Below are 26,376 nucleotides of genomic sequence, written 5' to 3' on the forward strand. Positions count from 1 at the left end.
AACATCCTCTACCCCCCCATCTCCCTCCATCTCTAGGCCTACATGTACGAAACTCAGTCAAAGTGCAGGAATTGATTTTCATTTTAGGCAGGTGTCTTGTTGACGTCAGCATTTGTGGTCAAGTTAATATAATCTAGTCTACCATGATAGGAGACAGCACAAGTAAGAGATGTCTCTCACAGGGGGTTGTATTGAACCTGAGACCCTGTTGCTATTCATGGCAATATAAAGGGGCCCTGGAACATTGCTGCAATCAGATGGTATCACAAACACTAGGGCTTCCTATTCTTTTGGACATGGTAAGTGATGATAAACCTGTTACAGATTTGCAGCTGCATAATGTGGTAATGTGTTGGAGAATTAGCAAATAAACAACGAATACACAACTTTGTTTACAGGGACAGACAACAAGTATATGGATGTACGTAATTTTATTTGTTTTGATCATGGACTCGCACTGCACTGAAAAGGTATGGGATTTCAATAATTTACATACATTTTTATCTCATCACTATGCATCTACTTTTTAAATATGAAATTTGTTAACATTTCTTACAGCAAACTATACGTTCCAATAACTGGGGACCACAGTCAATGATGTACCTCAAAGGCAAATGTGAGTATATCTTTCAGCATTCATGGCGTGCTTATTGATGCAATGCAAAAGTCATGTCACAGTTGAGGTGATTTTAGTATTAGAAATCAATCAATATCGATGTACATGAAATGGATTGAATGACAAAAATGTAATACTGTATTGGTCATAGGGTCTACATTGTATCCATGAAAAGACAAATGTTTTGGCTTCTTTCGATGATGAATGTGATTGCGTCTGTATACATTCTGTCTGTATACACCCAAATGGACATTTCTAGGAGAATGTTACCTTGAGGGGATCAATGGGGTGTAAAAATATTCTGCTAGATAATTTCAAAAGCAGTGTGCTCATGCTGTTGCAGATGGCAGAAGACACGAACCTGAAATTCTTGAAAATGTTTATGAATCAGAGATGAGCAACTTGTTCACCGTCATCAAAGGTAGGTTGTGCATTGTTGGACTGTTCCATTTCATTTTAATCCAGACATTTATACTTCTGTTGTTACTGATCATGTGGTTGTAGGAGGACTAGAGAGGTTGGTTTTGTAATTTTGAAACCAGGAAACATTTCAGTGAGCTCAAACTGTGACTAAAAAAACCCCCTCTGCCCCTCCCTTGAAGGAAACTGGTTTGTTATGGTTTGTCGTCTCAGGAAGGGCATGTTAAGTGTGAAGTAAAAGAGGCTGCATAATTAAATTGATGTGTACTGTAATGTGTTTTACCCAAGGATTTCAAAAACTGAGGTCAGTGGATTCCAGAAACCCCAAGAGGATGTTCACATCTGAGAATCTTATGATTCGTTATGTGAATTAGATGGAATGTATAAAGTGCTTTATTTAATGTAATGATATTGTTCAGGAGAGACACTGATTTACTCGTCATTTTTGGTGTCAAATCTTAATGTGAACTCTGGTTTGTTAATGTATTTAATAAAATAAACTTTGCCAAATACTATTATTGTTTATTGCCCAAAGAAAGTCTTGCAATATTGTTACACTGTCTGGGAAAGTGACTCTGAGCATTATTGCCATGAGCATGTATCATCAAGCTAAATTGAAAAGAGTCAGATTAAATATTCTAAATTTAAGCAATATATCTTCAGTAAATAATATATCAGTGTTTCTCAACTTTTTCAAACCATGGACTACTTAACCAAAAAACCTCATGGACCACCTAGCTTAAAAAAAAAAAAAAAAAAACAGTTAACCTACTTCAACAGTATATTACACAATAACCACCTTGCTTATCTTTGCACCTTGCTTATTATGTTGAGGATTCATATGATTTAAACTGGCGTAGCTTACATGGGCAGTGTTGCAGAACTGTTTGGATTTACATACAAGTTGGTTTAATATTGCAAACAACTCATCTATATTATATTTTACCACGTCTGCTCGCGGACCACTTGGGATAGCTTGCAGACCACCAGTGGTCTCCGGACCACAATTTGAGAAACAATGGTCTAGCATTTCAACATTTAGTGTCCTCATAGTGTTTCTCTTAGTAGTTAGTTATGGACTTACTTTTCTGAAAGGAAGCATGAGCTTGACCTCATCACTTGCCTGTTTTCACAAAGTCAACAACCTTCTTTTCAACATCTGACAGCCCCCCTGAATTCCAAATGAGAGCTGAGTGGATCAAAACATCCACTCCCTTGGCGTTCCTAGGAGCAAGCTTCAAGTACTTGGAGGAAAACAGCTGCATAATATTGATTCAAATTTGGAAAGTGCAACAGTTAGTAACACTTTCAATACAATTGTACAGAAAAATAATGACAGAAAACCAGCAATAACCACACGCATTGTCAATACTTCTCAAAAGGACATTTTTAGTCACATTTTTTTTTAAGACATTTTCGCCAATTTAGTTTTGTAAGCTATAGGGAAACAAAACATCCCTTTTTTATCAGCTGGCCTTTACATAGCTCTGTACAATATGTCTCACACATCTGACATCTTAAAAACCTGACAGAATCTTACTTTTTTTTTTTTATACAAGTAGCAAAGCATCCACCCTAGAGAAATGTATCCCATACCATCAACAATTGACATGTTGAACTACCTCATTCACCACTGTATACCTCAAAAACAGGGCCTCAAAAGCCTTAAGGGCCCTTTGGAGGTTTTAGGCACTGTAAAATCATCTAAAGAATCTGTCATAAAAACAATTGCTACCAGAAAAAATGAACAGGGCTTAGAGGTGCATAGCAAGATTTCTTCTGTGCACATCGATAGTAATGTGCAATTCATTTCACAATGATTCAATTCACATTTCAGAGGGAAGTAGTGGCTCAGAGAGGAGACTTTGTGCTCTGGTGCACAGCTGTCAATTTAAGCTTATAGACACCATAAATAAGATGGCAGACAGGTTCTTTAACCACAAGACTATAGCCTGCAAAATAGGCTTTATTTCAAAGAAGCCATATATGCCACGAAACCAACGGTTGGAGACATTCAGATGTAGGAAAATATCAGGCTTCAGAAAGTCTTGCCATATGGTTCGAACCTGCCTGCGCACTTTAAACAGGTGATTTCACTAATTAGCCCTTCATCTACATGGCTGAGTTGTGCTTAGTGCATGGGGAAATGTGCTGCTAGTAGGCTCCTTTCCCTTTCTGAAGCCAGGTTCCCCTGTCTCAAAAAATGCACCGACTTTGTATATTTTCTGCTATTTGCTTCTATGCAGAATGATCAGACTCACTAAGACGTTTAAAACACAATGTGGTCCTAACAGGAAGACTAGCCCTATGTGTGTGTATGTGCACGTGGATCAACTCGATATGGGGTATTCACAGTGGGTCGTACTTGGGTCGTAAACGAACACCGATGTCGACACTATTGCGCATGGTGAACTGAGCTGTGGGTAGAAGTGAAATGAGGACACCACTGCGATTAAAATGAAACTGCTTCTCCACTCTAATGCGTCTGGCCAATTATATATTAGCAGTCCAATATGGACGCATCTGATTGGTAAACGTACACCAACTTTTTTTACGTTGACCTTAAATAGCACTTGGCAGGTGAACAAAATTCAACCCTTATCCTGAAGGACGTGGGCGTCTGAGTTCTTCCCTGTGAAGCTACACTCTCGTTGTTTTGGAGTTTGGAAAAAGAAAGGCTACACACGTCCGAAAAAATGTCGGGCCTGACTCGTACTTTTACCTTCCTTAGAAGTACAGGAACACAGATCATCCAAAAAGCCAATATTAGCCACAAACCAGCAAAGCATGTCCTGTCTACTGGCGTAAGTACCCACTGGGACTGTTGCGCACTTACCACGGAGACATCCTGCGTTTGCGCTTTTTTTCCTTTTTAAATGTAAATTCACTAGGACAATTTTAGACTGTATATTAATGTGGAGTTTAAAATCGCATTGTAATACGTTGTCTAGACAGGCGATTAAACACTGAGTTTTTAAATAAGTCTAGTACGCCATAATCTTGTTATTTACCACACGTAGACTATACCGTTAATGGCGCAGCAATCTCCAACATCAACTCCTTCATAAACGACTTCTTGTTTTAATAAAAGCATAACCTGTTCTTGTATTAGCCTATGCTGATTGATCGGTCTTGGAGCATTGTTCCTGACCAAAATAAGGTTGAGAAAACAATTATGGGAGCGAAATCACGCAGACTGTCCTTGTAATCAATCTAATCAAGGATCTTTGGTTGAACTGCATGGCAAAGTCCTTTATTTTGCCTGGACAGTTGAAACGGGTTAGTTTACTTTGCACCATTGTAAGAAGTGAAAGTGAATAGAGTTATGCAGTCTGAAATCAGACTTGCTTTTTTCTTGTGGTATTTGCATGCAGTTTAAATTCCAACCAGTCTGTTGAAAGGGAGCAGTCCTTTTTCTTTATGGTTTTGATGAATGTAAGCAAATCGTGTAGAGGCCAGTGTTTAGAAACAAAACCGTAAAAAGGCCTTATGTTTGAAATGGGACAATATTGCATCATTGAGTTTTGTCCCATTCGACTCATTTTAACCTTTTAAATGAGTAGCCCTACATACAACTTCAATTCATGGACTTAGCTTGTGAAGGCCACATCAAAATACTTTTTCGATTTTGTCATTGATACAGGAGCAAGCCTTTGTGATGGCCACCATGTTCGTTACCATACTGGGGCCCTCTGGATGGATCCTGGCCAACTTGGAGAACTACAAGAACAAAGTGTGACCTTCAGCAGCTGTGATCAGCCACCCGTCCATTCCTTCCATATGAGCCGTCCAGGGTGCTCCTCTTAATAAATTCTTGTATCTATAGCCTACATTAGTTTTGTAACCATTATTTCAAAACCCAAAAGGCTTACTAACCTGCTTGAACAAAGTACTATTGGGGCATGGTCTCCAATTAAATATGATATCAACTTTTAAGAATTTTTGGTCTTTCTAACATTTGTTCCTAAACATGTGGGGAAAAAAACAAACTGCTTGGTACTGAATTGTGGAGTTTGACCATTAAACAGGACCATTAGGGGGTATTATAATGGACCTTTTTCACAGTAGCCATTTTGACATGAGCTGGCGGGCCAAGGCGTTACTTAGCCTATGACATTAATTGAGGTGCTGATTCTGCTACACTGAAACTGAACAGAGACGTCAATGTATTTAGTAACACCTGCACCTGGCCTACTATTCCATGTCACAAAGGTTGAGTGGGCAGGTGGGCAAACCCCAGGAAGTACAAATCCTGCCATGTATCCCTTATACCTGCACACTTAACACAGGGTTCATGAACGGGTTTACTGGCTGAAGATCACCTGGTTTTGTGAGTAGGTCAAACAAACGTGCGATTTGTCCACCTCTATAGCAAGTTGGGCTACAACAGAAAAGGTTCATGTATTGTTTGTCAGGAGTGTTTGCCATGCCTTCATATCCTAGATGCATCTTTCTCGGATGCTAGATATTAAAGATCATGTAAACCAAAATCAGAGATTTGTTTGGAAACACTAGACCCTTTCAACAATAAGAACAAAAACAATGCTTGAACGTTCTATTTGGGCCCCAATCTACTTCCTCTGCATTAAGATAACATATGGAATGTTAAAACGGAAGTCTTGTGGGGCCAACTATGATGCTGATAATGGAACTCTCTTGAAAGGGTCCATTGAGAAATGTAAAAGGATTGTGAAAAATCTGCTTTCTGAAGTAGATTAGGAAAAGCATATGCATATTGTACACAACTGTTTTTACTAATTAGCTCATCTATCTGGCTGAAGAGTTGTGCTCATTAGAATGAGCTGGTTTAGAAAATGGCTGGAACCAGAGTGGTAGAAAAAAGTGGCAACATTCCCATAAGAAACTGGAAAAAGATGGCAGTGCTTTGCCAGTTTCCGGGTTATGGACAGTTATGGCCACTTGGTCAGTAGCCAATTAGATTACACCCTCTAGCATCCAGAAATACATCCCACCCTCCTGCAATGCAGCATTCAACGCAGGCTTTTTGGAACTACTGACCACGTGGCGGCGACATCAAAGAGTGACACAACTCTTTCTCTATGGCTCTGGTTGGAACTACGAGGTAGGACAGTTGAGGGGCAGCACCTTTCCCCAGATTGGTTGTGGCTTCAGCAGTCAGCAGACCTGCTCACAGCAGAGTATACCATTCATTTCTTCCATGATTTTGAGACTTAATAGTAATAGTAGTACTTAATAGTAGACTTGGCAAGTATATCAGATCTGTCCGCAAGTGTGCAAGTGTGATCGTTTAAAAACCCAAATGTTATTTCCCATAGGAAAAATCTCCTGATATGGGCTAAGATAGCAGCTTTTTTGTAGGCGAACCTCAGAGGTCTATTGTTAGGGGACTTCCCACAGCGGCCAATCAACAGCCTATACTATAGGGGTCGGGAACCTGTGGCTCTTTTGGGAACTGCATCTGGCTCTCGGACAAACCTGTCGGACATTTGTTTACTCAACTAGATGTACCGCAGAGCGGTACAAAATATGACCGCCGCCCAGTCCAGCACATGTTTTCCACAAAAATAAGTCACGCTGAAAGGCATATATGATTCTAACTGTCTCACTGAATTGCATTATGCACACTCAATTCTCACTGGTATCTGCTAGACAACAAGTACCAAAATATGATTAGTTCACAGATTTCACATGTAATATACAACCCCACCCCCATCTTGCCTGTTCATAATTCTGAGAAATTCATGTTTATGCTTATGTGTGTGTGTGTGTTTGCCTGTTTATGTGCCTGTGTGTGTGCATGTGCATGCATGCGTATATATGTCTACTGTGTGAGTATGTGTCATACGTAGGATTACTGTGAATGTATGTGTGTGCGTGTGTATCTGTTTATGCACATGTGTGCATATGGAATGGGTTTACATGACCCCTGGAGGCAAACAAAGCAAAAAATTGGTCATCCTAGGCCCTACGGTTCTCAAGATATTCACAGAAAACTGTGTCTGCCCTACCCTCCTTTCAGGGGGTCCAGTCCAGCGGGGGGGCTACAGATCAAAACGAAAAGCGATGGTTCCATGCTATCAATGTGGGGTTACATGCCCACCAAGTTTCGTGTACCCCGGTCTTTCAGTGTCCCGGGAATCCTTGTTGGTGTACGGTCACTAAATGTACACATAAATTATTTTATTGTAAGGCCCCCCATGAACGAAAGTCCACGAAACTTGGCATGCATTCGGAGGGTGTCATAATGATCCTACACTTTCAATTTCGTGCAGTTTTGACCATGTCAGCCAGAGATATTGTGATGAAAACACCTAATGTTTTGCTTTTTAATTTTTAACTAGGTGGCGCTATACATGAAATAAGTGGTAATGGGATAGGTTGACAAGCCCCCTTAAGACCAACATACAACAAAAAGGTGGACCTCCTAGGCCCTACGGTTCTCGAGATATTCACAGAAAACTGTCTCCGGCCACCTACAGGCCAGTTGGTGTATAGTAACATAAATTAATTTATTGTGTGGCCCCCCATGAACGGAATTCCACAAAACTTGGCGTGCATTCAGAGGGTGTCATACTGATCCTACACTTCCAATTTTGTGAAGTTTTGACTATGTTAGGTCACAGATACCTGCGATTACAACACCTCATTTTTACTTTTTTGTGTTTAACTAGGTGGCACTATACATGAAATGAGTGGTTATGGAATGGGTTGACATGGCCCTTTGAGATCAACATACAAAAAAATGGTCCTCCTAAACCCTACGGTTCTCGAGATATTCACAGAAAACTGTGTCTGCCCTACCCTCCTTTCGGGGGTCCAGTCCAGCGGGGGGGCTACAGATCAAAACGAAAACAGGAGGTTCCATGCTGTCCATGCGGGGTTACATGCCCACCAAGTTTCGTGTACCCCGGTCTTACAGTGTCCCGGGAATCCTTGACGGAAATTTGGACATGCGAGGGGGAGAGAGAAAAAAAAAAAAAAAAAGAAAAAAAATCGCTTCACTGCGCGGCGGTCATAATAAGTCATGAATAATTTTGGTACTGTATTAAATTAAAAATGGACCTACTGAAATCAAAATGTTAAAATAGTGTTCGAAATATATGTTCACATAGTTTAATCCATCCCATGTCTGTTCTCTACCGCTGAAGTTCACGGTTACGTCGATGTACTGTGAGCCTATTTAGCATAAATGTGTGTATGGGTTTTTCATGCAGATGCGCACCACCCTCCACACCTTGTGGCTGCATTTAAACTAACCTCAATGATATTCTTCTTTCTTTTTTCAATGATTTCTTTTTTCTTTGACTTTGACTTTTCTATTTGATTCAGGTATGGGAAGTAGAAACAGGTAATTTGCCATCATACATTTTCACTGTTAGGCAATACATATACACTACATGAAAGATGTGCTGCAATGTAATCAAGCCCATCTAATTTGTCTGAAAATTTGTATGTCAGAGATGAACATCTTCAGAAATAATATGCTCCAAACAATAACATAACATAACATAACATAAGGCAACCCACTTATTCAAAGAATTAAGCTTTGGGTTAGCCACAAAGATACACATTGTCAAGAAACTATACTGATACAGATTTTTGGACACTGGCCTTTAATCATAAAATGATAGGGACAGTTTCCTTACATTAAATACAAAGAAATGTTCAATTCCATTACTGCTAACCAATAAAAAAACGTATGTTAATGAAGCTGCATTAACAAGCGAGTAGGTGTACAAATAGATGTAGAGGTTAGGTAAGGATATCCTGGGCCTGCTGCTCCACCAGGATGGCCATGTTCTTGACATCCCCACACCAGAAGTCCAGACGATCCTTCATGCCTTTAATCTGGAGCAAATCGATTGGCAAAACAGTTTAGCAAATTAGGCATAATCACATTTAACAATGCATAGTTGCACATTAAAATCATCAGAAGGCATATCAAAATCAAGTGATAACCAGCGTGATCTCATGAAGAGGATTTGGACAATCAGTACCTGCTGTATATCCAATACTCTTGGCTGGACCCAGGTCATCTGAACTTTCTGATCCACCTCATCAATGTTTCCCTTAATCAGCCCAACAGACAGGGCTTTCATAACCAGCAGTTCCACCTTAAATGCACACAGTGAAGGTCAGTCATGTCACACTACCATCTTCCATTTCGAATTGGTGAAAATGCAAAGCTAATGTACCTCGTTCACAGGGACTTTGGTGCTCTTGGAAATTTCATGGAAGGTCAGCTGTCTGTTGTTGGCGGGGCGCGTAAAAGTCATCTGAGTGGTGAGATTAGGGACAAGTTGTGTAAACTAACCCACCATGATTGTATTCAACACTACACTAACAGTGCCTGACAGTTGCATATTTATGACAAAAAAACATTTGGGGTCAACATTTAAAAGATTGTGTTCACTAACAAGTTAAAGTTAGATAAAAACAGCCCATCATGAAATCACTGTTTTCATTACTGTCAAGTTTTAACATTGCTTGCATCTAAGGGTGAATCATGGTGCTTTAGTCTTGTTATGGGATATGCCTGAATTCTCATGTGCCCTGGCTAAGAAAACATTCGACTACAACAAATAAATGAAATGTCCACTAAGTCACAAAAATCTCAATAAAATACAATCTGCTGGAGTGAACAACAGAATGGAGGAGACTTAACAGAGTGAGTCGGCCCTACTTAAAGTAATGGATTGACAGCTTACCTCCATCACACAGAGCAGCTGGATCTTTTGCATGAGTTTGGGCTCTTGTGCTGCTAGGTCCGGCTGACAGAGAAAAGGTTTGCACAGCATTTTGAGCACCCATGCTACATTAGGATGTGCTTTTTAATCTCATGAGTAATGTTGTGCTGATGTAGTAAAACAGTTCAGGATTTACAGGGGCAACAACACAAAACAGATGTTACCTGCTGTCCCCAGGCAGACTTGAAGTTCTGGAACTTGTCCACATTCCCACCATTGAATGCATAAAGTGTATCAATTAACCACTGCTTGTCTGTGTTTCTCAGAGATTGCAAAACAGGATGCATGAGCTGTGGACAAATGCATTATTAGGGACATTCAGGACTGCACAAGTCAGTATGAGACAATTCCTTGTATGCAGAAATGAAAGGATAGTTCTTACCAGTTCACCAAAGTTGTATACTCCTTCCCCTAAGAGGCCAGCCAGGCCTAGTGTGAATGCCCTCTCTTGCTGCTCTGCCTCTGTTGTCAAAACAAACAAATAATGATGATGAACACTTAAAACTAACTGCAACCCCATTTCCATACAAGTTGGGAAACGTTGTAAATAAAATCAAATTGTGATAATCTGTTTTTGAACACATTTTAAATATGATGCCAGCAACATGTTTCAAAAGGCAACAAAAGGCTGGAAAAGTTGTATAATGCTACAGAAAACACAAGGAACATTTCATAATTAACAAGGTTAACTGGCACCATGATTTGGGTATAAAAAGACAATCTCAGAAGTAAGGTATTCATCACTCTGTGAAAAACTGTGTGCGCAAATAATGCAACAACACTATAATATAATAATATATATATGTGAATATGAAACATTCATAGTATATAATATAGTACATAATATCATTAAAATATTCAGAGAATCCAGAGAAATCTTTGTAGGCAAGGGACAGGGCTGGATGGCTGCAATCTTTAGAGCCTCAGATGGGACTGCATTAAAAACAGACGTGTTTTGTCCTTTTTAAAATCATTGCATCAGGCTAACTTCCCATGACCATTATCTATAAACAAACCACAAATTCTGGTTAGACTCTACCATGCAAATAAGAAACTATATTTAGACATGAACCAGAAATGCTGCGGTCTCATCTGGGCCTGAACTAATTCAAGATGGACCTAGAAAAGTGGAAAACTGTCCTGACCAGTGAAAATGTGTAATTCTCTTTGGAAATCATAGATTGCACATTGTCCAGGCTCAAGAAGAGAAGGACCATTCAACTTGTTATTAGTGCACAGTAATACGCCAGCATCTGCAATAGTATAGGTATTAGTACATTAATGCCTATGGCATGGGCAGCTCATACATCTAGAAAGGCACATACATATATTACAACAGCTAAAACTCTCTGTCTACAGTCTGGAGCTGTCACACTTGGTGCATCATGAAATTATAAACCTGATTAAGAAGACCTCAGACTGTTGAGCAGCTGAAATCCTACATTTGGAAGAATGGGACGAAACTCCAGCAACCGGTCTGCTCAGTTGCTAAGTGTTTAGAGACTGTAAAAGGAGAGGTGATGCAACACAGTGGTAAACATGCCCTGTCCCAACTTTTTTGAAACGTGTTGCTGACTTAAAATTCTAAATGTACACACCTATATATACACAGTATATGTATATACAGTATACGTATGTGTATATATACACATTTGCAAATCAGGAGTGATGCAGTGATGAAAAGTGTATATGAGTAGAATCGCAGACTGCACCCGTACGTAACATGCCCCCACCTTTAATTTCAGTTGTCTCCCTCACCTTCTGTTCTGCTGCAGTAGTAACTGTACAAGTGGTGGTAAACTCTAACTTGTGAATATGAAACATTCATACAACTAACGACCACAGGCAATATGTTATCATAGCAGAGGGTGGTGACAGTGTTGGTCACAGTTGGACTTACCTGGCAGGTCTTTGATATCAACACACCCCAGGTAGCGCAGTGCATCCTTGTAGTAGAGGGCATGGGTCCCCATGATGCGGTAGTATTTGCTGGACAGGTCGTAGAAGCGGCCATGCACAGAGGTCACACCGGGCAGGTTGTTGAGCATCTCATCCACGTCTTCAATTATTTTCTTCACGGGAGAAGAGACAATCAGACGGTAGCAATAATATTCCTATATATAATATATAAAAACTTTATTCTGACACGTGTACAGCTCCTACAGCAATAAGTGTGGAGTGGAGTACCTTGGTTGCTGGGAGGTCATTGATCTCGAGCTTCAGGCTGCCGATTGTGGTCTTACACAGGATGACTGCTTCATCACTGCTTTTGACCTTATTTCATAGAGAGAAAGAACAAAACAGAGGATTAGTACACTTCTTTCCCTAAGAGAACATGGACATTATTTGATGATGCAAGCGTGGCTACCTTTTCTTTTGTTTTCTCCAAGAAGCTGATAGCAGTGTTGGGATCTGTTGAGGCACACACGTATACTTCAAAACGTTGCAATCCAAAAGAAAACATGACTTGCATATGGGCAATTCCACGCAAAACTGTCACGTCCATAATGCTAACTAAATGCCATGGTATTTGTATGATGCGAATGATTATGTGAAAAAAAAAGCAACCAAGAAGAGTGATTGCTCAAATATAAAGTAATCACCATTCACATCATACCATGGCATTGTGTTATGGTTATGGACGTATATATATATTGCCCATATATATTCAATTTGGAATGTTATAGGGAAAGATAAGTGTGGAGACTCCTAACAAATGCAGCAGCTGAAGGAGACAAATACCTGTCATCTGACGGGCCACAAAGAGAATGATTTCCATCAAGGACAGTGGATTGATTCTGTCACAGAAGACAACGGAAATTAAATTGCATTCAGTACATGAACAAAGGGCATTTCTGCACTGCATTTCTTTGTCTTTACTTTCAATCCGCACTTTTCTGAGAACAGCTGTGATCTTGGCCTCACTGCAGAGAATAAAACCATAGCTTACCTGTGCTCAAAATCACTGATGAAGTTCTCATAGAGCTACAAAGAGAACACAATGAATAATTGAATTAAATTAATACAGTTGTAAATCTGCAAATAAAAAAAACATCTAAAAAACAGATTTTTCTTATCAAATTGATGAAATTACACATAACGAGTATACACACCTGAATAAGGCCATCTCCAGACGCAAAGTACGGATCTTTCACAAAGTCTGTCAACTTGAGTGTCAATTGATGCCACAATCTAGATGTGAGAAGAATTAGAAAAATGAAATCATTTAGGCCAAACAGACAGACATGAATGGCTAGTAAATCTCTGATCAATCAGTACAACAATATTTATCCCTGTAGGTCTGAACTGGTAAAATATCATATGAAAAACTGTAATTTTTAAAAATTAAGTGACTACTATTATAAGTGTGCATGTGTCTAGTAGTACTATGCCGACTACAAAGTCAGACATGACAAAGCAAAACATTTCATTTTTAACTATTTGTAATTCTATAAACAAACATATTAAAATGCACTGAACTATTACGTACGGTCAACATGTGAATTTCTCACCAAGAGGTGTGTCATTACACTACCACATCCAACCGAAAATGAATTTGGGTTCCCTCTAGTCTGTGTAGACTACTTTATTCTGACAGATAATGAGCTTCAGTACAAGTGTAAGCACTGTTCTGTTGTATTTGCCATAGACACCAACTACTGATGTACACTAATTTTGCATTGCACAAGTGATACAAGTGGGACAAAATGAGATCATCCATGCTGTTGCACAGACCACGAAAAGCGGAATGTCTACTTATTTTACATATTACACCAAGACATCATTAGATAATTTACATAACATCATTAACGTTATACGTGTGGAAAACTTCACTGAATCGTAACCCCCACTAATGTTTTCAACAGCCCTGGCTGACATATAATCAGCAGAGCATCCTTTACAAATTGGAATAAGCTTAGGCAATGTTGTTTCTTGTTCACCATTACAAATAGGCATGTTGAATGAAAAACAAGAAGGGCTAAATTCTATGGAAATATTAGACAAAATGGTTTGCTTTGTATTCAAGAACGGACACAGTTAAGTGGGATGCACCGACAGGAGTCCCCCATCGGACGTTTTGGGTTGTAAAATAATCTATTCTATAAGTTAGAGTCAAAGCCTTTCATTGATTGAGCTTGATTCAAAGGGTCAAACTTGTTTGACATACAGGCCTAACGATAGAAAGAAACCAAGCAAATGTTTTATTTGTAAGTTTACAATGTTAGGCAAAAACCTATATGAATAGTCCCAATATACCTACATGCTATGAAGTCGCTGATTCATAGACTGGTAACGTTACTTGCTAAGGTTAATGTTAACTGGCTAACATCGTCACTCGAGTTTCCTTTCGAGATGATGCACGAAAGACAAAAGCTTTACAAAAACGTTGTAAGGAGCAAAAGTTGTTCATCTTGCGACAACCAGCTTGACAGTGCAATAACTTACAATAGTTAATCAGGTACCCATTATGAACAGATGTTAGCCTATCTTGAATGGTAGTTAGCTAGAAGCTAGAGTTAGCGTAACTATAAAGTCACTGGCTAACCAGCATCTATATTTCCAACAATGCAACCCATAACATACCATTACAATGTTTTGATTTGACAATCTATATATCAAATACAGGAACCTGATGAGATGTACTGTGTATAACATACTGTGTATATCATCTAACAAATATAAACCCTTTAAATCCAACTCAATAGCTTCATGACTCAGCGTAGGTTATGACCAATGGAAGAGTTAGCCACTTAATGTTAGCTAACACAGCTACATTGCTAATCAACGTCAGTTCAACCATTTGCTTACTTTTTGTTGTGTAAATCCTCTAGCGTGTGCCATTCTGTGGCGAGCTCTGGCGTTGTACTATTGCTTTGCTGTTGTTTGAGATATCCAGTAACGTCTCTCATTTTAAAATGTTATTTGTTAGCTCCTCAGTTGTTCAAGTCACTAACGTTAGCTACCTAACACTTTCTCTGTCAATGAGGCTGCTCTTCTGGCCAATCAGCAGTTGAAGATCTTCTTCTCCTAGATCTACTTTAACACTCGAAATTCATTACCGCCATCTACTGGATATTTTAATCAGACAACTAACCACAGCATATTTATTGTAGTGACCTTCTGCCCCCTGGTGGCAAATTGATATAATTGATTCTGGTTAAAAAGGGTTGCAAAAGTCAGATTACTGGTAGTAGGGTAGTTTAATAAATGAAATGAGTGTTTCCAGGTTAAAAGTTTTCCTGTGAATACATAGGGAACATCAAAATTATGAACTCTGTTAGATCTAGCAACTTCTCTATTCAAAGAGGCAGGTAATGATGCAAGTTTTGTAGCTACAAAGCAAAAGTTAGGTTTCAGCTATCTTATCAGCCGACTTTGGGAAATAGTACAAGAAACATGATTTATATTGGGAAATGCAAGTTGCTGACATTATAAACCTCACATTCACTGAACTGTCAGAATATACTTACTGTTGAATAAAATGTAATGGATCTGCAATGTAACCAATCATGACTAATGGCAAACAGACAGACTTGAATGGCCAGTATCTCTGATCAATCAGTGCAACAGTATTCATCCCTTTAGGTTTGAACTGGTAACATGTTACCGGTATATGTGTCTACTGTAATATACATCAGGCATCACAAAGCAGAACATTAATTCTTAACTATTTGTCATTCTTAAAATACAAAAAACATGAAAACAGTTATTTAAAAACTATTTTATTGATCTCACATTGTACAATAACATTATACAGTACAATAAATGAATTTAATGTATTCTTTATATCAATATATCTGACCAGCATTTACAATGTACAATTCTGTCCACAGTTAGCCACCTACAATGAAATAAAAATGAATTGACAGAGAGTGTGCAAACAAAATCTGAAATAGCCTGACACAAGACACATAACCACACAAAGAATGGTGTGACTATTTTGTCATATCCTGGCAAAATAACAAGGGTATACCTAACCTGATGCTGGAAGCAACGCCATGAGTACTCGACCAGCTCATCTACATCAGTAGACATAGTTTCTGAACTGTGAAACTGTGGGTGGTATCATATTTACTCGGTTAGCTTTGTCAGATTTACAATAAAACAACATGTACAGTAGGTACTAGCTTGTTGAAGCATTTCAGACATTTTGGCTGCAAGAGCACATAAGCCATCTACAAATGAATGGTTTGCTAGTTATTAGAAAATATTGTCATAGATTTTTCATAAATGTTTTATACCATTCCATATTTATTGACATGGAATATGTACCCTACTCAATTACAAAGTATCTCTGTCCAAGAAAATCATAAAACATTTCTGGAACATCTCAACAGCTTCTTGTAAGATGCCATCTGTAAACATCTGCTTACAAAAGACAGATAACAGATTTAACCCTTACCACATAAAGCCAATAGGCTTAGTCTGATTGTCAGCATAACAATATGTTAAATGATCTCGTGCTACCTCGTTATGCGTTTCCTGTGTACACACACGACACGTGCCTTCAATCAGCAAACATGAGCAAATTCTGCCATGTATGCAAATCAGTTTTTGTTAAAGGTGCTCTGTATAAACGGGTAGGGTATATGATCCAAGTTATCTTGAACACACCATACTGCCCATGAGGGCACTCTGGCTTTGCCGTGTGTATTTTTTCCCGCTACAGTGACTCATTAGCAGCTCTTGAGGTACAAAGTGGTGTTATGAGAGAGGATGGGGCAGGGTAGTTAGCATGCTATTGCCAACATTAGTGGATATCTGGGCAACACAGAGCATACATGTTTCTGACATTATGTCTGAACAGTTATTTCTTCAAATTCTTAAGCTATTTCTAACTACATTTTGAATGTTTCAAACTAAACTTCTTACATAACGGTACATTTAAGTACAATCCAATTGTCAACTGAAGAGCTGAAACATAAACCACTGCCCTGTATGAAATTTGAAATAAAGATGAATGAATATTCAATTTTTTATGTTTAACTTAAATATGGTTATAAACTATATATTTACCTGTAACATAACAACTATATGAACAATACATTTTCTCATGCTCTCATAACATGCTCTCATCTCACACACTGTTATTTTCCTTGCTCTTAAAAGTGCTTTTGCATTCCGTTTCAGCAGGTTGTGGAATGAGGTTTGGATAGAGCATGGCAATAGCAATTTGATGTACTGCTCTAATGTTACCACATCCTCCAGAGTCCAGAACACCTTATTTCCAAACACCTTCAGACACCTTCTATTACTGCATAATTATGTCTAGGAAAGCTTGATGAATAAAGACCAAGATGCACAAAAATATTGACAAAAGTGAAAATATGACCTGTGTCAACATGCTAAAATAGCAAATTAGGTTCTAGAGCAAATAGGGTCTAGAATCACCATGTCTGCACCATGTCCGTTTTCCCCTTTCAATCTGCACTACATACCATCTGATCGCTTTGTATTTGTATTTGACTGGTTGTGCAGTTTTTTTCCCTTTTACACCCCACTGACCACACACGTGCACACACATCCTGGCAAAAGGGAAGACTGCCACTCATTCATTGGCAGGCATTTTGTCTCAGTCCTGGGGGTGAGGGTGGGTATGATTAGGTGTCTTGTGTAATTACATTGGTGTTATGGGCGTGGATGACGAGTCTGATTCCTGTGTACCCTGCACTAGAGTGAACATCACTGTATTTCAGTGTGGCTTTACTCAACTTCAGAGTCACTGTCATGCTGGGTAATCTGTCCTTGTTGAGACAGCTTTTTAAAGTCCTCTGGGTCCATTTTGCTCATTGTCCCATCTGGACCAAGCTTCATAGGCTGAATCAAACTTTTCCTGGAAAACAATCATATTTTTAAAAAAGATACTATCATGATGCACTATGTTTTTGATGTTTTGTCAGTATTTCCCTTTCAGCCAAGACATCTAGCTGTTTTACACATCATTGAAATATACAGGGTCCCCACTCTAAGTCAAATGTAAAATTCCTTGACTTTTATCTGACTTTCCCTGATCTGAAATTTCCATGACTTAGTATATAATGAATGGTACAATATACCGACCAATGATTTAAGAACAGTCCGTAGCATTAAAGACTCTTTTACTTTTTTAGAGCAGGAGATGAATAAATGGGCATTGAATAAACAAAGTTGGGCTACTCAAGCAAGCAGTAAAGGTAATAACACACACACACAGATATACACACATTATGCATGAAATTACATTTTAAACTGCTACAACAAAATTCCCTGATATTCCATGACTTTGCCCCAGAAATGATATTCTGTGCACTGGGGGACTGGAGAGCAGACCACATTAAAATAGCCCCACTCAAGCTCAATGCAAATCAAACCAGCTAATAGGTTATCTGAAATAAAACCATGCCAATCTCTAGGTATGGTGAAGGCTATGCGATGATGTGGGGCTATTTTAATTCCAAAGGCCAAGGGAACTATCAGGATGCATAGTATCCTGGATCCATGAAATAACTGGCCTTTAAAAATAAAAATCTGACTGCCTATGGGAATTTATAGGGGTGCCAATACTTATGATCCCTGTATTTTAAGGAAGAACATTTATCTATTTATGATACATTATTCATTCACAAAGAAAATTGGTGCTTAAAGGTTGGATATTTCCTAATTATTTTACTTAAGGCATTAAGACCAATTTCCAAAAGATGATTTTATATTCCTCTTTTTAGTCAACTTTAGCAGAGGTGCCAATAATTCTGGAGGGTACTGTATGATCACATAATGTGAATATGGATGTTTTTATGCATTTATGAAAAGGCTATATGACAGCTGGACATAAGGTTATACAACTTGTTATCGACAGTAAAAGCTGTTTTTTCCATCACTGAAGGTAAATGAACATGTACCTGGAGAGTTTGTCAAACATGTTGACCAGCTTCATAGCCTCTAGCTCCTTCTGCTCCTCAGTCATCCCCTCCATGGGATTAGGCTGCTCCGCCTCCACCCGGCCTGTAACCGGGTTAATTCTAGCAGAGGAGTTAAAGTGAGATGAAGAGAACACGCTTAAAACAGCATTTTTTAGCTTTACTCTTTAAATACGCTGTGGTCCACACAGACCCACAGGTGGAGAAGTAGAGAAGTAGAAGTTGCCTATTCTTACTGGGATTTGGCTTCTTTGTACTCCTCCGTTTCACTGTCCTCGTCCTCAGAGTAATGTCCAGGGTTCTGCCCCCCACGCATCAGCCCTCGTGCTGCTAGGAGCCCTGCCGCATTGCCATAACCTGTATACTTGATGAAGCGTGACACTATAACATGGGGGGGGGGGGGGGGGGGGGGGGCAATGTTACAGCCATGATTAGCACAACAGTTCATACACTGCATATGAGCTTTGTGCATGATTGTAAACACTGCTTATTTTAACATCTGGGATCTGTATGTGGTACATACCACTAATGGATTGTTGACTGTACAAGACAAGAGTTTTGACTTATAATGTAATAGCCTTGTAATAGCCCACTAAAATGTTATGTGTTACTACTGTTTACTGTTTAACTCTGTATGTGATACTACTGGGTAACTACAATGTGAAGTGCATGACTGATCACAGTTATCCCATTACATAGACATGACCTATTCACAGTGAAATAACAGCTGACTGCTCCCTCCTCATCAAGCGTTCTATTCACCACGGTGACACGGACTGGCTCTCTCCATCTAATTGTGTGGTCAAGTCTCCAGGGTAGTATTGCCAAGGGCGTAATATGGTCAAGTGTCCAGGGTAATATTGCCAAGGGAGTAATATGGTGTCATTGTACCTCAGTGCTGGGGTCATCTTTGAGACTTGTGTCTTCCCCTGGCAAGGCTACCACCTTCATACTTTACCGGTAACTTTTAAATGTATTTACTTTGCACAAGTTATTTCCTAAATAAAGGACCATTGCACAAGTTATTCCCTAAATAAATGGCATTTATTTGCCTGTTATATGAAGCTAAATTGGCAGCCGATGCGTTTTTGCTATACCATGCTAAAAATTCTATACCATCAATATAATGTGTTAACAGCAATATCATGGTGGCTATACAAATCTCTGTGGAGATCAATAGTCCTCTACCAGATAAGTCCTTTGATGTAGCTGGAATATTTCATTCACTTACCTCAAAGATGGTACAGAAGAGCTACTTATAATTAATACAATACAACCCGACTAAGCCACATTTGACACAACAATGAGCAATTGTTCTATTTTATGACCACTGCAATTTGTAATAAATAATTATTTGAACATGATATTGCTTCTCACCACTTTCTTTACACAGCACGAAAAGGAACTCGGCAGCGCAGTGCTTGACGTCCGTGTCTATGTGCGTCATCAGGCGCACCAGCTTGTTCCGCAGTTTGTTCCCAACCTCTGGCCGAGTCTTCACATCCCTCAGTGGGGGGAGCACCTGAGGAGCACAGTCTCCACATTAACCACAGCCCAAACCCTCGCCAAGCTACCCACAAAACCCTCGCCAAACATGTAATTTCATTTAGTCTATTATTTGCTATACATACATACATATATATGTTTGTGTGTTATATTGATATCTCAAGTGGGTGGAGAGCAGCTCTGTGGCTTACTATCATCCTCAGGAACTTCCTGGTCCCTCTGTGGATGCGGGAGCTTTCTGTCAGAAGGTTCAAGGAGGGAAGCAGGCTCTCCTTTAGCTTCTTTCCCTGCACATATCAAGGACATGAGCCACATGACTGAAATGCACATGGCATCAGTAGTTACAATGAGTGACTATCTTCAGAGAGATGGCTGGTGCAGGGGCCCAGCTGTGGTCTGCTCTCCAGTCCTCAGTGCACAGCGTCACCCTGAGCAATGCTCTCAGCAAAACAACAGCTACCCCAGTCTGGCTACACCACACGTATAAGCAGGTAGCTCTAAAAGAGCTCTAAAACTACTTGCCAACAAGATCACACACTAAAAGCAATGTCAACATACAATATATAAACAGGCAGTTATATAATACTCCACTACATTACTGTATATATTTATCTTTCCGGTATTCGTTTTAATTGAATTGGAGAATTCATGTCATTCATCAGATGTCTGACCCTGTCCAGCCTCTTCTCCATCAGCTCCAGGAGCATGTGGACGGCGTCCATGTTGACCCCCATGTAATCAATAGAGGTAGGCAGCACTTTGGGCAAGATGAGCACATCCAGGCAGGGCAGTGGCAGGTTTCCTAGAAGATTACAGGTGTGGCTGTGGCAAACACACACACACACACACACACACACACACACACACACACACACACACACACACACACACACACACACACACACACAGGATACAGATTAATGTATTTTGAGTTACTGTTGTGGTTGCCATGTACATTATATTCCCTTGATAGTAATGGTGTTCTCAATGTGGATACTAATTTGTGGTTGGCAGTTGTGTCCTCACCTGTGGAACTCCTCTGTGCGGTCGTCACTGTCTGATACACTCATGAGACAGTGTCTCAAGATGGCCCCCAGGTGTCGGTACATGGCAGCCTCCTCCTGCAATGTTCCATAATAACAAAAAAGAAACAATGTCAGACAGACACCAGGCTTGAGCCAGAATCGCTGAGCAAGATATCACACTACAATGGTTTTGTTCTAAGGATTATCTGAATGAAGTCGAATAGCATAAAAAGTTGATGAAAGCATGACAAAATGTCTTTATTCCTTCTAATGACGAACCAGCATTTGTCTATTATCTACACACTTTCTGATATAATTATTAATATCAATATGGAATTCACAAAACACAAAATGGCATTTTCTGGGTTGCTAAAAACAAGAGGTCTTGTCTAATAGGTCTCACCCTGTTGCCAGATCTGTCTCTACTACATGATATTACTACACTATTATTATGGCACACCACATAGTGGGTCTCTCTTCTCACCTCGTCCACCTGCCGTTGGTTGGTGTCGTAGGTGATGTTGAAGAGGATCTTCAGGATCTCCATGGCACAGTCGGTCACCTCGCGACTGAACGGGGGCAGCTCCTCCCCGTCGGCGACCCCAGCGCGGGCCACCTCGTACGTGTCGGGCCAGCACACGCCCAGCGTGGCGTCCAGGGCCTCGGCCAGCAGGCTGACCCCGCGCAGCTCCTGCTGCAGCTGCATGCGCACGTCCATCCGAATGGCGGTCAGCATGAAAATGAGCCGCAGGTCGAAGAAGCGCACCTCGTGGGTCCACTGCGGCTCGCGGCACTGCTTCAGCCTCTCCGTCACCCCGACGACCAGCTGTAGCTCCGCCCCCAGCACCTGCGCCGCCTCGCAGTTCAGCACCATGTTGCACAGGCACTTGAGCGCCTCCACGATGCGCTCCAGGTCGGGGCTCTCGGGCGCGGCCTGGCCTTCGCGTGGCAAGAGGGCAGCGTGCTGCGCCAGTGTCTCCATGGCGGCGCGGCTGCTGAAGGGGGCCAGGCAGGTCTTGTCACGTGACAGGATGCGTATGGTCTCCAGGCAGGCCAGCTGACAGGACGGCTGCAGCTCACGCTCCAGATAGCCCAGCACCAGCTCCCCCAGGTGCTGCACAGAGGAGGACATGCTCACACACCACCACCACCACCACACTAACACCTACACACTCAGAGAGCTGGGGGCCCACACAGATCAGAACTGAATGTGAGGACAAGGTGTTTGTGATTACATTTTCATGGGAATGCAGGTACAACTATCAGAATTAGAAGGTAGTGAGCAAAGAATGTGTTCCCTGTAACAGTCTCCATTCAAGGGGGCCCTCCACTGAGTAGTTTCGTTTTCCTTCTCAAGGGCATTCAAACTGCTTTTGGGGGAGTCTGCTCCCCCTCAACAGCATGTGTTATTCACAACCTGTACTACTGCATACTCATTTTAATCCTGGTGCAATCTTTTTCCTCCAAGAACACTGACAGACAACTGTCCCTCATGATTGATGGCAGGAAAAGGTTGATATAAACTCTCGAGTATGTACTGTACTTAAAATGGAAAGACTTTACTGTCAGCAAGCTGAGCCTAAAAGAATGGATTCCTGGTTCCATACAATAAATGCAAAAGAAGAGGTGAAACACTTCAAGGTGCCATCTAATGCCAATGTCAAATTGAGCGGATTGCTCCTCTCTGTCCTCTGTCCGTTCAGTGTTTGCGCTCTAAAAATGGTGCTCATGTCATGCACACTTCTGTCTCTGTACATGGGAGACAAACCCAGTAGGGTGGACCGACCGAGCCCCATACAGTCCTGGCTAATCAACATGGCGCATCATGAGCACAGAAAGAATGGATTTGATAGACAGCTGAGTACAAATATCAACAGGCTTTCACAAAGGTGAAACGGAATCACTGATTGTATTTTATATCCATGGTTTATATCTCTCTTTCTCTTTCACAGACCATCTGTCCCTGGCATCAGTATTAAGCCTGCTATAGGCTACAACAGAAGATCCCAGATTAAAGATGATTAAGATTAGTGCGATATCAGCTGTAGCGTCTTCACAGTAAATACTTATCATGGAATGATCCGGATCAATGATATGAATGAACATGAGTAAATTATTATTTTCAAACAATGGTACCCCAATATTTATTTCATCTGAAAATGTTACAATGCATACCTGAATGCATTTAGGCCCTAGGAAATAACATCCATACTCCAAAGTAATCTTCATGTTATATTCTTCATGAAAAATATAATTTCACCTACCTTATCAAGCATAAGGTAGTAAACTTTTTAAAACTATGAACCCTCAAAACACACACTAGAACAGTGACGTTTAGAGGGGAGTGTGTGTACTTGGATGACAATAGTGTAGTGAACTTCACCCCAAAACCTCAATAAGTTGTGCTAGTGGCTATTAGCTTTTTATAAAAATTCTATAACAATTGTAGCTCATATAGTTTCTTTTAACTGACAGATCTAAAATTGATCAAAAAAGATTGAAGTTGGTCAAAAAAGAGGCAGTTTGAGGGAACTTTTTCACTATCCCACATTTATACACATTCCCATGAAAACTTTACCAGGAGATTTTTTTCATGTGAGGTGTCTTTAGCCTTATATACAATCCAAACTTTAGTTCTGTAAAAAAAATACAGAAATAAATGTTTGGTTCTAAGGCTACGTTTACACAACTACTGGTATATCAAACATGCTGTAAGCAATGCAAGCCTTTCCTTCAAACAGTGCCAGACATGGTCAGTCCACACCTCCCTTCAGTCTTTGGTATGTCTACAAAATAACTGGCAGTCAGGAATGTCAATCCCTGTGGACATTCCCTGATCAAAAAAGTCAAAAATCTCATTTGCCAATTATAGAGGTGAGGAGAGTTCCAGATACAATTTTCCTATCATGGAGTTTTCCCATATAATATTGCTTACAGCAGGTTACTTTATGTATCATGTATACCTCTTGTAAATTGTCATCCTATAACAAAGGCATGCAAGGAAGAAATACAGATTAAAATGAAGAGGGAATAAAGAATTAGTATTTTAGTTTATAATCAATATATGTAACAAGTCAAAAGTACATTGTTGGATAGACAATTGAGTCATCATTTGTGTGGTAATGACAAAATGCTTTGAATACACTAGTGATGCTAACAACACTGTAACGTCACTACAATCTCATAAGCCAATGTTCAAAACTGGTCACACGTTACCTGTCTCTCCTCTTGGTCATTTCTTTCAAATGTGAAGCACTGGCTCTTCTACGAAAAGAAAGATGATCATTGACTTATCATTGCTTCACACAGGTCTTGATTGAGATCAGATTACTTTCATGTTTCTTATGAGAAATATCACTTTTGGCCAGGAAACATGCCTTGTCAGCAAACCACACGTTTTAACAGTACACAGTTTATCACTGGGTGTGAAGACATAACATTGTTGTGTGTGCATGTTTCCTTAGCCATACATTTAAAAGTCACCTGGTTACAAGTTAGTGGCCTTGGCTTAGCTGGCTGTCATGCAGTAATACAGGGCTCACGCAAAGGGCTAGCAGCTGCTCAGCCATTTAGATGCTGAGGATTTGTAGTGCACCTAGATATCTATTTGTGTTGCTGTAGCCTAATCCCCTTGCGTCAAAACAAAGTTTAAAAGACTGCAGAATATTTATCACATTTTGAGTGTCCAAAATGGATTTAGAATGAGGAGGTAGAATTGCTCTGATTTCCCTTGAACTTTCTGACCCTCCTGGGCACCTGCATTTTATGCAAAATGGCAACTGATGGAGACAGGTCCAACCAAATCAAACATGGATTAAATAGATTTTCTTAGTGTCAAAAGGCCTACTGCATTATCTCTCAGGAAATGCTAACAGCTGAATGTGTTATTTGTTTGTTAATTAGGCTACTATTCTTATTCTTGTACTTGAGTATTTTTACACTGTTAGGTAATACAATTAAATGCTCATTATGCAACCATTACCACAGCCAATTCAAAAAAGAGACCAGTAGACCATTCCTGGAGAGGTATCCGAGGGCAAGTGGTCAAGGGGTTCATGATTATGAAACATGAGATGACAAAAGAGCAGCGACAATGCTATCCTCTGTATTATTTGTCTGGACGAAGCATCAGCAGTGTCAAAAGCTCCTCTAAGTGGTGGACCATTTGTTTGCTGGCAGCATCGGGGTTCAGAGCCTACATACAATTTTGAACAATTAGGTCTACAATTTGTCTTAACCAACTACTGTTTCTTCTACTCAGTTTCAACTACTAGCCTATACATATTTGAGTGATCCATCTTTTCACAATCACGGTGACAGCTGTCACCAGATAACAGAACCAGATAACATCACTGTAATACATATTCACACAGGCTACAAATGAAGTTGTGAACATGTAGGGGGGTAGGGTAGGGTATTCATACGTGCAACTTCAATACTGGCTAATAAACATTGATCATTGATATAGGCTATTCCCCAGCCTGGTGAAGCTCACGTAGCCTACACCAGACGCTCGTATTACGCTTGTTAAGATACGCATCGTCTACGCATATAACTTACACTCATGAATCTAGAAACAATCCTGTGTAGGCCTATGTCTGAAAAAAGTGGACAACTTCGGTTTCCGATGACAAACCAATAAACTAAAAATCATGACACATGAAAGGAACACCATAATCTGATTTGCATTAGAAATCTTTTACCTCCTTATTATAAGTCTGCAGTGCTATGAGTGCAGCATCCTGATCGCCGGTTTCCATTTTTTCTATTATGGCATTTAGATCCATCTTCATAGCTGAGTTCAAGGTATATTCTAATGCTCCCCGTCTCACTGACAATCATGCAAAAGCTCTTCTGATAGTAGGCCTAATAATCAGATAACACTCCCGTAGCCTACTGGAATCTTCGCTCATAGCCTGTAATCCTTGCAACACACAGCCTTACGGATGATGAGATTAGAAGGGGATTGGACGCCCACACTAGAGGATGTTGGGAAATGAAGTATTTGAGCATTTCGCCTCTGAACGAATTTAATCATATAATATTTATATAAAAATATGACCTAGACCTACGTTAGCCTCACATGTTAGATCAATGTCCCATTATCTCAAATTATTCAGATATCGTACCAAACCAATTTCCAGCTGTTTACTCTGGTGACATTCAATTCGTCTGGTGTAAAT

The 26,376-nt window shown here is 40.0% G+C and overlaps 3 protein-coding genes across 3 annotated transcripts; 1 reads left to right on the plus strand and 2 right to left on the minus strand.

Annotated features, from left to right (window-relative positions):
- The first annotated feature begins 3,616 nt into the window (after positions 1 to 3,616).
- LOC121724593 (cytochrome c oxidase subunit 8B, mitochondrial) lies at positions 3,617 to 4,866 on the plus strand. Its single transcript, XM_042111268.1, has 2 exons — positions 3,617 to 3,840; positions 4,680 to 4,866. Exons 1-2 carry the CDS (start codon positions 3,733 to 3,735, stop codon positions 4,773 to 4,775), a joined length of 204 nt encoding a protein of 67 aa, XP_041967202.1. The 5' UTR covers positions 3,617 to 3,732; the 3' UTR covers positions 4,776 to 4,866.
- A 3,748-nt stretch (positions 4,867 to 8,614) lies between these two features.
- psmd13 (proteasome 26S subunit, non-ATPase 13) lies at positions 8,615 to 14,772 on the minus strand. The gene is made up of 13 exons (XM_042110795.1): positions 14,575 to 14,772; positions 12,879 to 12,957; positions 12,716 to 12,750; positions 12,508 to 12,563; positions 12,134 to 12,177; positions 11,953 to 12,039; positions 11,666 to 11,837; positions 10,148 to 10,227; positions 9,930 to 10,055; positions 9,727 to 9,789; positions 9,214 to 9,294; positions 9,016 to 9,132; positions 8,615 to 8,866 (listed from the first exon to the last, which is right to left on the minus strand). The coding sequence occupies exons 1-13, from the start codon at positions 14,673 to 14,675 to the stop codon at positions 8,771 to 8,773; spliced, it is 1,137 nt and encodes a 378-aa protein (XP_041966729.1). The 5' UTR covers positions 14,676 to 14,772; the 3' UTR covers positions 8,615 to 8,770.
- A 759-nt stretch (positions 14,773 to 15,531) lies between these two features.
- On the minus strand, positions 15,532 to 26,129 carry ric8a (RIC8 guanine nucleotide exchange factor A). Its single transcript, XM_042110794.1, has 10 exons — positions 25,897 to 26,129; positions 24,410 to 24,457; positions 21,678 to 22,307; positions 21,195 to 21,289; positions 20,840 to 20,990; positions 20,360 to 20,455; positions 20,040 to 20,184; positions 18,899 to 19,043; positions 18,645 to 18,764; positions 15,532 to 17,599 (listed from the first exon to the last, which is right to left on the minus strand). The coding sequence occupies exons 1-10, from the start codon at positions 25,984 to 25,986 to the stop codon at positions 17,470 to 17,472; spliced, it is 1,650 nt and encodes a 549-aa protein (XP_041966728.1). The 5' UTR covers positions 25,987 to 26,129; the 3' UTR covers positions 15,532 to 17,469.
- Positions 26,130 to 26,376: the final 247 nt, after the last annotated feature.

The sequence above is a fragment of the Alosa sapidissima genome, chromosome 11 (genome assembly GCF_018492685.1).
Source record: "Alosa sapidissima isolate fAloSap1 chromosome 11, fAloSap1.pri, whole genome shotgun sequence".
In the NCBI taxonomy this organism is placed as follows: domain Eukaryota; kingdom Metazoa; phylum Chordata; class Actinopteri; order Clupeiformes; family Clupeidae; genus Alosa; species Alosa sapidissima.

Coding starts and splice junctions, on each gene's coding strand:
- ric8a (XM_042110794.1), bottom strand. CDS start 25,986: ATGAAGATGGATCTAAATGCCATAATAGAAAAAATGGAAACCGGCGAT. Junction 22,308..24,409: donor ATGACCAAGAGGAGAGACAG/GTAACGTGTGAC, acceptor TCCTCTGTGCAG/CACCTGGGGGAGCTGGTGCT. Junction 18,765..18,898: donor TACAAAGAAGCCAAATCCCA/GTAAGAATAGGC, acceptor CTCCTCTGCTAG/AATTAACCCGGTTACAGGCC.
- LOC121724593 (XM_042111268.1), top strand. CDS start 3,733: ATGTCGGGCCTGACTCGTACTTTTACCTTCCTTAGAAGTACAGGAACA. Junction 3,841..4,679: donor AGCATGTCCTGTCTACTGGC/GTAAGTACCCAC, acceptor TCATTGATACAG/GAGCAAGCCTTTGTGATGGC.
- psmd13 (XM_042110795.1), bottom strand. CDS start 14,675: ATGAGAGACGTTACTGGATATCTCAAACAACAGCAAAGCAATAGTACA. Junction 10,228..11,665: donor TGATATCAAAGACCTGCCAG/GTAAGTCCAACT, acceptor TTTTGACAACAG/AGGCAGAGCAGCAAGAGAGG. Junction 10,056..10,147: donor TATACAACTTTGGTGAACTG/GTAAGAACTATC, acceptor ATTTGTCCACAG/CTCATGCATCCTGTTTTGCA.